Below are 12,948 nucleotides of genomic sequence, written 5' to 3' on the forward strand. Positions count from 1 at the left end.
ACTATCCCACATTTAAATGTGTTGAATGCTAAGCCAATAATGAAAATCTTCTCCCTTGCCCTGATAAAGCTAGCACATGCTGGAAAGGTGTTTTGCAGGATTTTCCTTATGTTTGCATCAGACGGTTTAAATAAATAATACATATCAGATTCAGCTAATTAGTTCACAACGTAAGCCTGTTAAAGCTGCGATGGACTTTGTTCTAACACAAATAGTGACAAAATATTCCTTTAATCCTTAAGATTAACCTAAAATTCTGCATGAATAACAATATTTATTCAAAGACTTTCCAAAAGCACTGTCTCGGGTTACTTCAAGGAGCTAAAAAAAACCTAATAATCAATAAAAACAATGACTCCAACCTCACATTAACAGCAGTGAGGTCCAAATGAAAATATCGAGCATGTCTAGTGTGGAAACCTTTTCTCAACTTGCACGACACTCCAGACCTACAGGTTGATATCGGTTCACTAAAAGAGTGAAACAAACTAGACTCTGCATATATATATATATATATATATATATATATATATATATATATATATATAACATTTGAGCTAAACATGAATAAGAACTATAAAAAAACCCTCTTGGAGCCAGACGTCTGTACCTGATCACACCAACCTGAACTAGGAACAAGGGAGAGGTCATTTGGTTTGACACCCACCTGCCGCCTGCATAGACCTCAGCTGTGTCGAACAGGTTGACTCCACTCTCATAGGCAATGGTCATCAGCTGCTCGGCAACCTGGCAAGAGGTCAGGACACACACACACAAACACAATTAAAATACATGGAAGACCTGTAGCATTTAGCATATCAATATCTTAAATATAAACATTTGTGTTTCCACAGCTGTGGTGTTCCAGGTTTACTAAAAAAAACATCAATGAAGAAAAACCCAAAAATCGTGCTGCTCCATGATTTCTTTTACTTTTATCATTGCGGACACATTTTAAACTGAGGCCTCCCTCAGAGAACAAGTATTGTTTAAGTGTAAGTCAATAGAACAGACAAGAAACACCACAGCAACATGCAGTAGGGGTGCAAACTCTAATAGCCACAAGAGGTGACAAAAGTTAGAGACGCAGGCCAAACAACACTAAGAATGCACAACCAGGAATACAACCAATGTGCCATCAAACTAAATTGTTAGAATGGTTTAAATGATGAGATTAAGAGCTGCTACATCTTTGGGGTTGAACGTTAGATTCTGTCTCTTGAAAGCAAAGACGTCTTCTGTGGTTTGACCAAAACCTTCTGCTGAACACACTGAAAAGTACCGTGCATTGTATTGCACGGTACTTTTCAGTAAATAGCAGGTTTTTTATATTGAATCAGAACTGCTGATGTTAGAGATCAAGCAAAGGTTTGACCTTTGTTCTCTAGCTCTCTTTTTGCATTCTCTACAGAACTATTTCTGTCACTTTTCATGTGAACTCAAACGATTTCACGCCTACCCCTCTCTCCATGATGCCAGACTTTTGAATGTAGACCTTAAGAAAAGCTATAACCCTTAAAACCATAGCAAATTGTATACACTGGTTCTGTTGAAGCATAACCTTCCCTAGAGCTCTCAGCTGGAGGCTGGCCTGGCTTATGAAACAGCAGGGCAGCAGGCATGGCAGAGCCCAAGAGTGAGCTGTGCACAGAGGTTTAACAGGAGTGCCCTTTATTGCAACGGATGTGTTATATGCGTATCTGCTGCAGGAAGCGCAGCGCTGTGCGTCCTACGCTGCAGCAGCGCGCGCTTGACAGCACATCCTCAAACAGAGCTCGTACTGTAAGTCTGTTGAGTACAGACGTCATTGAGCAGGTGGGATCACAGCGGTTTCTGTTAAAACGATGAGGTAAGGTGGCGTCAACTCATCCCTCTTTAGTTATTAAGTGTGTTTTTGGCATATGTGCAGATATTCCTACATATTTTTGCAGACACGGTGACCATAAATCATCAGACCGAGATCCAATTTCCCTGTGGTGAGTTTTATAACATGGGGGACTTTCAGTGTGTGTGTGCATGAGTTGAGTTCTGAAACGCGTGCCGACAGAAGGTTGTGTTTTTGCACGTGGCGCTTGTTTGTTTGCGTTTACATGCCGTTGTGTGTGTGTGTGTGTGTGTGTGTGTGTGCCTGTGTGCGTGTTGCCGTTTTAACGGCGGCAGACAGCGGAGGTGTTAGATAATCTCTCTTCTGAGAATCTGTCTCGACCTTCTCTCTGCAACCAGTGCAGACTGGGCAGCAGTCCAAGCCTGTGTGTCGATGATGAAATGATAATACAATGTATTTAGTTAGTGTCTTTAAAGACAGTGCTTTGAAGGACTCAACCAAAGTACTAAGCAAGACAATACAACTATGCAATATGATGTTAGGCGTAATAAATCAAAAGGCAGAGAAATTATGTGACAAAAGAAGTAAAATAAAGACTACAAATGATAATAAAAGATTGAGGTACTAAAAAGTGAAAGCCAGTAGACTGCTCCCATGTGTGGTCTGTGAAAAAAACCTAATGATATTCTTAGTATCAGTACTACCTTTAGTATATCTCATCTTTACCAGATGCAAACGCACTGCTTTCAGAGACAGTTGCATGGGCAGTGAGGGAGGAAAGTAAAGGACCGCCTTAAGGCAAACAGAGCAGAATGAACCAACAGAGCTATGGAGAGGTTAAAGAACGTCGGGGTCAGTTCAGGAGAGAAAGACTTCGGATGACAGAAAATGAACAGCATGTTCTTTCTCCCATGTGTCTCTCTGCTGAGTTCACATAGGGAAACAATCTCTTTCAAAAACGATTGTGGGCAGTGGAGGGTCATTTTCAATAAAAGTGAAGGAAGGTGGGGCTAACCGAATTTCTTTGCCGAGGTAAGAAAAATAGATGATGAAGATAAAGAAAAAGTTAGAAGAACATGGAATAAGTTATCAAGTGCTGGATGGACAAGTTAATCGAAAGTGGAGAGAATGTCAGGAGTTTCACAGTGGGTAATAAATGTTTTGCAGGAAAGGTTCGGTAAGGTTCGGAACATGCCGAGGACAGCTTTATGGAGACAGACGACGAGACACAGACGAGCAGAAAGTCCCATACAGAGAGCCGGGATGAGGGTGATAGAGTCGTTTTTTTTAAAAGGGGGACTGTCCTTTGCTGATTGCTCATTCACAATGAGTCTTGTAAGATGGAAGGTCAATCACTGTCGTGTCGAGGACATTTGTGGGGATTCTGAAGCATTGCTGCTTACACAGATTTCTAACTTCTGGCCATTTTGGACGAACTGAATGTGACTGGTGGCCTTCAAATGGTGCAGTGGCCTTGAAAAAAAAAAAAAAGGAGGACAATCTGTCTGCAACGGACAAACATACACACATGCACTTCTGCCCTCACCTACGGGAAAAAACACTGAGTCACTGTTAAGTTGCAGAAATACATGGGTTGGCTACGCTTCAGGCTTCTGCCTTTGTTTTATTCTGGGGCACAAAAATGGTTTGATTTCCATACATAGAGCAGTGAGTGACGGAAAAAATATATATGTTTCATCTCTCACAACCCCAGAAGCAAGACCGTGGTAGCCTCCCACATACTACTACCCACACGGCCGTGAGATGATTTTATGGCTGCGCTGCCTCCTCCCAACATCAAAGTTAAAATCGACAAGACACACTTTCTTCAATTCACTTTGTGATTTATGGATCCACTTTTGGCCTTTTTGAATGAGTAAGCAACGTTAACTTGCAGCCCACCATCCCTCTTGTGAGCAGTTTGTCTGGGAATGTGTTGCTGCAGACAAGCAAACTTACTAGCCCTTTGAAGAAATATACATCTTTCAATAAGCTTATTTTTAATTGAGAAACCGTCCTCTAACTCTGCATAAAACACATTAAGCTAGAACATACAGGTGATTAGCTTAGCTTAGCATCAACACGGGGAAGTAGCGGGAAACGGCACTTCTAAAGCTCTTAGGCCCTTTTCACAGCCGTCATTTTGATGCATCATCGCAGGATGATAATATGATAATAACAATAATTACCACCCTGTTCCATTCAGGTGGGTCAGAGCCCTGGTATTGTGCATGCTGGCACTACAGAATCCTTGAATCGCAGGGTTGATATTGTAGAACGAATGTTTATGAATTCAAGCTGCAATTTAATAACGCCAACTCATTTATATTGCCTCGCAGGGCCGAAGTCATTCTAGGAAATATTATCAAGGAGAAATGCTGCAGGTAATGGTGACATAACTGTGCGTGATGGCTTCATCCCTTTTATTGTGACAGAGAGAAATGATGATGTGTCATTGAACAGAGGGCATTCAGCTGTTGTGCGGTCGCTCCACGAGACCCTCCCTCGGCAAAACTGACTATTTTTTTTTAATTTGGTGGTTATTTTCAACGGATATAATGTACTGTTGTGTGTGTGTGTGTGTGTAAAGCAAGCTTAAACATTATCTTCAAAACTGAGTCAACAAGGTAAGACTGTAAACCTTTCCCTTCTGAATTGTTGTTCAGTGATACCAGAGACATTGATTTGGGGACATTCACAATAATGGAGAGAAGAGGGGTGCTGAGCTTTGTGGTACCATGTGAGTTGATGGCACTAAGCCTCCAGGTAAATGAAATAATACTGTGAGCTTACCGGTTCTGTGTCCCATGGGGTGAGATTAGTTCCCCCCTAATCGAAGTGTGTGCATATGTGTGACGACCAAGACCACAGCAGCAACATCAGAGCATGTTAGAGTTCATCAACACGAGTGTAACGCGGATTTAAGTACGAACACATGATGTGTTGACCCTAAGCATGACCCTTTATGTAGCAGAACATTTGAGTCAGTCCTAATAACCCAAACCATGTATGAAGGTTGTCCACATCTGTTATTACATCATGAGAGGGAGCAAACTAGGCTAATTGAACCCGTAGGTGTTAGCGCTCGTCAGTCAGCTAATGGGCCGATCAAGGTTAACTGTGACAACAGCTGTGTATACATTCATTGAAAGAGGAGTGTGAGACGGACATCAGAAAGAAAGTGTGTCTGAAACGCTGAACGAATCCTTTCCTTATTGATTCTGCAGGTTGAGTAAAACTAAATTTTTATAGCTTGCCTTCCGATTACAAAAGAGGCACAAAAATGATTGAACACTGCTCCTCGAATGTTCAGCCAACCCTTGACCTGCGCGCTCCATTTTCAAAGGTCACTCAGTAATAGATTCAGCAATAGGTTTTGGGCATAAATGGTCTGAGATTTCTGGAGGTATCACTTGTTCATCATGTGTTTGAACGTGAGTGCAATGACAACCCGGGTCTCACACCCAACTTCAAATACCAACGCTTAGTCCGTGGCCCTCGGCGTCTAATCCAGATGCAAAGAAGCCTCTTTTTAGCATCTGTATGGGACTGGCTGGAGCGTCATAGTTTGACGCTTGGGGCCACTGACTAAGCGTCAGTATTTTACGAGTTGGAAATGGCTCAGGGCATTTTTTTCGTCTGTCGTTGTTGGAGTTCGGTCACTGTGTTCACAAGATTATTTCATATGTTGGCCAAATCAAAAGGATCTGAACACATAATACAGAGATAAAGCTTTTTCAAAGTAAATTGTCATTTAAGAGACAGAGGTGGTTTGTCTATGTAATTCGTTCTTTGTGTCGTGTTAGGAATGTTCTTGTTTAAACGTTGTGTTCCAGACCAATGCTTTATTTATAAATTCACTAAGATTAAATAAACATACAAAATGAAGGAAAGGAATCATACCTCATCTGTTATCTGCCCTCCAAATGTCACCCATGTACCTGCAGGGACGAGACAGACATTTCAACATTAGAAAACATTGCTGTGTATTTGACATCCTAGCGTAATGCACGATTACTATGCACAGTAATCCCTAAGATTAAGTTTCCAAGAGAAAAGTTTCTTTTTTCACTGTCATATTTGGAAGACCGCGTGTGTGTGTGCGTGTGTGCGTGTGTGTACACATCTGACAACATGCTCCTGATTATACTGCAAACAATGCCGATAAACCAGACACGAAGCTCAGCCACCTCAACCAGAGGAGAACCTAAATCCTTTACACACTCCCTCTCTGAATTATGTATGTAGCGTTGTGGTGGTAGGAAACGTTTCCGATTCTGTCAAAAATGTTTACAGACACGTCTGGTGCAAACCTTTCAATGCTGCGTGACTTGTGTTTGTTTCCTGGGCTCCCTGATAAGATATGAGATCCTCCGTGTTTCAGTGCATTTTAAATGTGGCAGGGCCTCGAGGACCAAGGACTTTTTTTTTACCACATGAACATTGAGGAAATCAGACTTTGTTGGTATAATATAGCCTGACAGTAGTAGTACTGACATTTTGAGGCCAATATCAATATGTGAGCGTTCTGATAACGATACTCTATACCAGTCAATGAGCCTACATAAAAAAAATATATAATAACTTATACTTTAACTTTACTCAGTGCTTACACTTAAACTGCTAATTACAGTTCTGTGAATATTTTTGATTTCTACAGCCAATTCAACTTGAACTGTTTCAGCATTTCAAGTAGCGAGTATACATACCTTTTGCAACATTTGGCATTTGCTATTATTAATATTAGTATTATTGTTTAATACATCATCAAGTAAGTAAGTATAAGTACGTTAATTATATGAACATGTTCTATTGTTCTGTATATCTGGAAAAATATATAAATGTGGTCGAGTTGTACTGAGTATTTTAAAAATAAACTTGTCAAACTGGGTATAAACATTACTTTGGCCTTTTAGCCTTGCTTCATTTATAATAGCATTGAGGAGAACTATGCAACTCCTCCAGCTAATTAAGTATTCTATTTTTTTAAGTGATATCTATTTATTTCTTGATTTCATTCATGCCATAATACTGTTTTAACTCCCCATTAAATCCTCCTCACACACTCACAATTTCACACACATTGACAGTTCTCTCCCCTGACACTGTTGACCTCCATGGCTCGACTGTCTGACAACAATTGATGTACCTCAGAGACAAATTCACTTAACCATCGACTCCTTTCGACAGACAGGATGTCATGATGCAATAGAGCTCATTGAGCCAAACATTGTAATAGCAACAACTCCTGAGGTTTCACTTACAGATGACGTGGGATAAGTGTGATCTGTTGGTAAATAATGATATTATCCTAACTCGATAAGGAGCAGAAAAGCTGCCGTTCTCAACATGCATCACCAGCGGCATTGTAATCAGAGTCGTTTCCGGTATTTGCTGGTGGGGAAAGTTGCTTTTTGGACATTGTTAACAGCTGTAACCATGGCAATCTCATTAAGCCTCAACTGCACCTCCACTACATTGCCCTTATTATACAGTACATGCATGATCATACACAAATGCATGTAAAGTTTGTCTTGTGTGCGTTTCCGTACATGAGGACATGAAGGTATCTCCAGTATGGGGGAAATGAAGTCAAGGCTAACGATGTCCAGTAGCAGCTCTGAGCCTGGTTTCCGAGCATGGGAAGATCTCCCTGGTTAGCTCTAATGTCAATGCCACTGCTCTTATAGGTTCAACTGAATATTCTGTTTAATGGACATTAACCCACTAGAGAGCTGCACTCACTGAATGCAAGGCTACTTGTGGTTCCTATGATCTTAAAAAGTATGATGGGAGCCAGAGCTTTGTTATCAAGCTCCTCTTCTGGAACCGGCTTCCACTTTCTGTACACATGACATCTATTGCTTCTGTCCATCCGGGGAGAGGGATCCTCCTCTGTTGCTCTCCTGAAGGTTTCTTCCCTTTCTTCCATGTGAAAGGTTATCTTTGGGGAGTTTTTCCTGATCCGATGTGAGGTCCTGGGACAGGGATGTCGTATGTGTACAGATTGTAAAGCCCTCTGAGGCAAATTAGTAATTTGTGATTTTGGGCTATACAAAATAAACTCAATTGAATTGAATTGAACTTTCAGTCTGGGAGGCAGACAGTCACCACATTTAAGAGTAGACTTGAGACTTTCCTCTTTGATAGCGCTGATAAGTAGGGCTGAATCAGGTTTGCCCTGGTCCAGCCCCCAGATATGATGCTATAGGCCTAGACTGGTGGGGGACTTCTTTGGATACACTGAGCTCCTCTCTCATCTATCTCTTTCTGTATGAATCCATGTTCCAAGAATGCACATTACTAACTCTAACTTCTTCCCCGGAGTCTTTCTGCTTTCTCACCTCACAGGTTTTCATGGATCGTGGTTATATCTGGACCCTGATTCTGCCCGACACATACTGCTATTATCATTATTATAAATATTAGTTGCATTGTAATTAGTATTGCCAATGCCATTACTGCTTTTATTGTCATTGTCATACTATATCCACTGTTGCTGTTATTTTTAAGTAGTTGCAACTTTTTCATCATGCCTACTACTATCAATATATAAATAATTTCTGTCATATTCATTGAATGTGTTGTAAACTCTGTTACGTTGTTCATTCTGTACACATGACATCTATTGCACTGGTAGAGGGACCCTCTTCTGTTGTTCTCCCAAAGGGTTCTTCCCTTTTTTTCTCCTTGCGAAAGTTTTTCCTGAAGCGATGTGAGGTCCCGGGACAGAGAAAATCGTATGTGTACATATTGTAAAACCCTCTGAGGCAAATTTGTAATTTGTGAGCTGCGAATGGAAAGTGCCAGAAGTGGCACTTGATGTTGCTATGCAACAATACAAAAATCGAACAACCTTGCAGTGCTTTTTCCTAAAGCTGAAGGGTGTTCAGGTAAACAGTCAAACTCGGACTAATTCCTGACAAAGAAACTGATGAGGTTATAACATACATAGTACAATCAGGAGGTCATTGTTTGAGCACTTCACTGTCCACCATTTTTTCCTCTCAGCCACATGTTTTCTACCTTAATATTTTTCCATTATAGGGATATTTCTGCCGCGTATCCACACACACACCAAGCACTTCAATCGAGAGCAGCAAGACGAAGCCGTTCATGGGAGAAGAGAAGGAGAAAAGAAGTGAATGGAAAATAAAATGAGGAGAACGAGGAGAACATGGAGCGAGAAGATGATGATAGAGATTTGGATTTGGCAAGAGGTGTCAATTGGGTTTTTTCAGCTTTGTTGTGAATCCTTTTAACCTGATTCAGTCTTGACTCCAGTCTTTGTGCCTGGCAGCGTGCTAGATGGCACACATTTAGATGAAAGATTTCTCTCTGGTGTCTCAGTTTAAGCACCTCCTCACTCTCTTTTACCACCGTGTTCAGCTTGTCTGCCTACAGATAGAAAGACTGAGTCATATTCTTTTGTTGGATTACTTTTCGAGCTTTGCATCTCGGAGTCGGTTGTGGACTTGGCTTGAATCTGGAAAACTGTACCCGTATGATCTAAATTGTGTCTCCCGGCCGGCTGGTCTCATCCAGCATTTGTAGCGATAAATATGAAAAATAATGCGCCATAATTCATAGGTGTTATCCATGTAGTCATGAATGAGGAAGTATTAAAAAAAAAACTGCAACAGCCCACGCAGTGTAAATCTAAGCCCTAACCCCAGTGTAACTCTAAGCCCTAACACCTTTTCCTAAACCTAACCAAGAAGTTTTGTTGTCTAAATCTAATCGTTTCCTGTAGATACAGAAGTTTATTATGAAAAGACTGTTTGCATGTAAAGCTGAAATTGACATGTGTTGCTGACTTTTTCAGGAAAATGCACGATAAAATTAGGAGTACATTTTCATAAGACGCACGGACAATCCTTTGCACCTACTTTCAGTTCAGTGCATGGCCCCGTCTCCTGTACCGTTTCTTCAAGTTCTGACTATTCCACTTCAATCGCCTTCGTCTATACTGTTGTATCCGTTTCTGTCTCGTCTACTCTTTCAGCAGCGGCCTACCCGGCGTTTACGAAACAATAAAAAACCTTTACAATGTAACACAGCACAAACGTAAAACATTTCTGGTTTCTTTTTTGAAAACTGCATCACAGAGATCAGCCTCACAAATGATCAAAGTGTTTTCAACTTCTTTCTGACAAAGTATTAGAGATAATAGGCTTTAGTATTTGGTTGCATCACGTTTCACGTGACGCACAATACTGATCAACCACAATCATCACAGCTGGACTGATAAATACAATGCACTGTGATTTGAATATCAGTCGATGTTTGTGGAGACGATGTTCTATTTCAGCTGCAAATGATAAGTATGAACATCAAGGTGAACATTACAATCAACTTAGATTGTTGCTTTAGTGAGGGTGAAAAGAGTGGACCTTAAAAAGAAGACTAAAGCGATGGTGGACTGTCTTCATAACTTCATAACAAAGGCTGGTCAAAGGCCGTCTTCTCGCCTTAGTGCCATGAGGATATGAAATGGCATTAGGATGCAGAGCCATACTGCTGTAGATTTTAACAGATGATGTTAAAGTACAAGTCAGAGTATAAAAACAGATGTGAGGAAAGCGAGGGCTGTAGAAGTAGAGGAAAAGAAGCCGTGGCCGACGGTGGATCAGTGGTGAGCAGGGTCTTCCATCAATCATAGGATCGGCGGTGTGACCATGGGCAAGACACTTAACCCCAAATTGCTCCCGTAGCTGTGCCTACGGTGTGTGAACGTTAGATAATCCTGATGTTCAGGTGGCTCCTTAGTAGTAGTGTGAAAGCGCTTTGAGTGGTCGGAAGACTAGAAAAGTACAGGCCCATTTACATGTTGGGCCACTCCGAATCTCCCCTGCAAAAAAACTGCAGGATGTTCTGGGAGAACCATTTCAATAATTCATCAGTCAATAGCACCGCAGCAGTGCAGCACGCATGCAGGAGCCAATATGGACCTGGATAGTGTGTGGCATGTGCGAGGGAAAAATAAGTTTGGGTTTCACACAGATTGCTTACAGTTCAGATACTGACGATTGCAAACTTCTGCAACAACTTTTTTTTCTCGATTCAACAGCTAATTAAACGGGTTTGCACATGCAAACGCACACAAACGCTCAGTTTTCCCAACCAAATAGCATCGTTACGAACCAGTGTGTGCGTGTGCGTGTGCGTGTGTTGACAGCACACTGAAGCCACTGCATACCTCCCTGTCAGTCTCTTATCAGTGAATGAAGAAATAGTGATATTAGACTGCCTGTGCTGAGAGGTCACACATGACTTCACTTATCACCATCCAAGCCTCTCTTCTGCAATTATCAGTGTTTTTTTTTATAAATCACTTCAGTTACAAAGAACTGGTGAGAGGTTTTTACACCGCGGAAAGAGAATGGGACATTTTCAGATGCGTATAAATTTGACTGATTAAATTGTACTTTGTTGTAATGTGAAATTAACTCAAAGTGAACCGCCGCCAGCAAAAAGAGGGAGCAGCACGTACACTCTACAGGACTATATAGTACTGGTATTATTGTCAAGGATGTGTCTAGCAAATACAGCAAATGCATGATAATAAAATTGCATCTGCAAATGTCAAATGTGTTTTTCTTTGTCTTTGTGTGTGTGTGTGTGTGTGTGTGTGTGTGTGTGTGTGTGTGTGTGTGTGTGTGTGTGTGTGTGTGTGTGTGTGCGTGTGTGCACCCTCTTGATCTTGCCTGAGCACAGAGCTAACCTCTATCCAACCTCCTTTAACCAGATAACAAGCTGCTCATACCAGCAGCTGGGCCCTTTGAGAACAATGCCCACAGGGACAGAGAAAGCAACACACAAAAAAAAAACATGAAGGAGGAAGAGTCGGAAAAGAGGGGAAGAAAGGTGAGTGCGAGTGAAATAAACAACGACATCAAGACCGTCAGGGCAGATCCAAAATTGCCAAGGCAGGAGTCTCATATTTCCTCTCATTTTCGTCCTGCACTCTGTCCCAGCTGACAGGTTGTGTGGAATACTAATTAATCTGCCTCTTCAGATTCTCTCCTTCATTAGCACACAGCAAATGAACCAAATCAGTAAGAAGGTCCCACAGAATATTGAATTATTACTGCTATTAATTCCTCGGCTACACACATAGAATGTGTGTATATGAGTTATAAATATGAGTTAAATATGGCGAGATTTGTATTTCACTCATTTAAAACTGTAAAGAATAAACCCAGCCAACTAAAAACATATCTGCTACACTGAACATTATAAATAGACTGAAAAGAAAGAAGTGATAACGGAGGAAAGTAATAACTATGCATATGACTATTTCTTCACTAGAGCCTTATACATTGGTAGTCAGCTGATGGCTGATTGTACTGACAAAGTATTTTTTCTGCAGCTCATTAAACACATGTAAGTGGAAATGGTTCATTATCATACACAGCACTGAAACTTTGTCAACTTCTTTCTAAATTTATTGAAAATGTATCTAAATCAGAAATGTGTGAAAGCAGAACAACACATGATATAAAGATTACATTTGCAGTACTTTGTATACACACAATGCCACACACGCATGGCTTTAATTAAAGCTTCAGAGCACGCTTACAGTCGGCATCCTAAATACTGTAGCAATCACAATCACTTTCCTCATAGCAACAGAGTGAAGTAGATGTGAGCGAGTCACTCCACATCAAGGTCACTCTCCTCCTTTATCGTTGCATAACGTTCGGGTATTTCATCTAACAACGCGTTCTGGTTTCCAGCTTAGTTTCAACGTTTTAAAAGCAGCCTTGGGCCTCAAGTCACATTGCAGCTGCAAAGCACTCTAAATTTCATTTTTAGGAATTGCCACAAACAACTACGGTCTGTTTTAATGTATGGTTCTGAAATAGCATCTTCACTCGCATTAAGTGAAGAAGTAGGATGTGGGGAATTCTGAACAGCAAGCAATTGTTGTGGAACGACTCCACCGTTATGTAAATGAAGCCAATGCAGGTGAGGGGGCGCTGCACTCGGGGCGTCGTCCTCCCAGCTGTGGTTCACACAACCAGCGGCAAATGACTGAATCACGATGTGACGGTGTTTTGTTCATTTTTTCAGTCAGGTGATACAAGTGTGTGGTTATCTGCTGAATTTTTCTGTAAAAA

General features: G+C 41.1%; 1 protein-coding gene across 3 annotated transcripts in view; it reads right to left on the reverse strand.

Annotated features, from left to right (window-relative positions):
- The window catches only part of kcnab1a (potassium voltage-gated channel, shaker-related subfamily, beta member 1 a), a 56,377-nt gene that overhangs the window by 11,908 nt on the left and 31,521 nt on the right, over nucleotides 1–12,948 (reverse strand). For 2 of the 3 annotated variants that reach the window (XM_034548601.1, XM_034548603.1), the window contains exons 3-4: nucleotides 5,729–5,766; nucleotides 668–747 (exon numbers count right to left, since the gene is read on the reverse strand). In XM_034548601.1, the coding sequence (XP_034404492.1) occupies nucleotides 668–747; nucleotides 5,729–5,766 (118 nt within the window). Of the gene's footprint in view, nucleotides 1–667; nucleotides 748–1,459; nucleotides 1,485–5,728; nucleotides 5,767–12,948 lie in introns of those variants that run through there. The other variant, XM_034548602.1, reaches the window with a different exon arrangement.

The sequence above is a fragment of the Cyclopterus lumpus genome, chromosome 13, assembly GCF_009769545.1.
Source record: "Cyclopterus lumpus isolate fCycLum1 chromosome 13, fCycLum1.pri, whole genome shotgun sequence".
Classification (NCBI taxonomy): domain Eukaryota; kingdom Metazoa; phylum Chordata; class Actinopteri; order Perciformes; family Cyclopteridae; genus Cyclopterus; species Cyclopterus lumpus.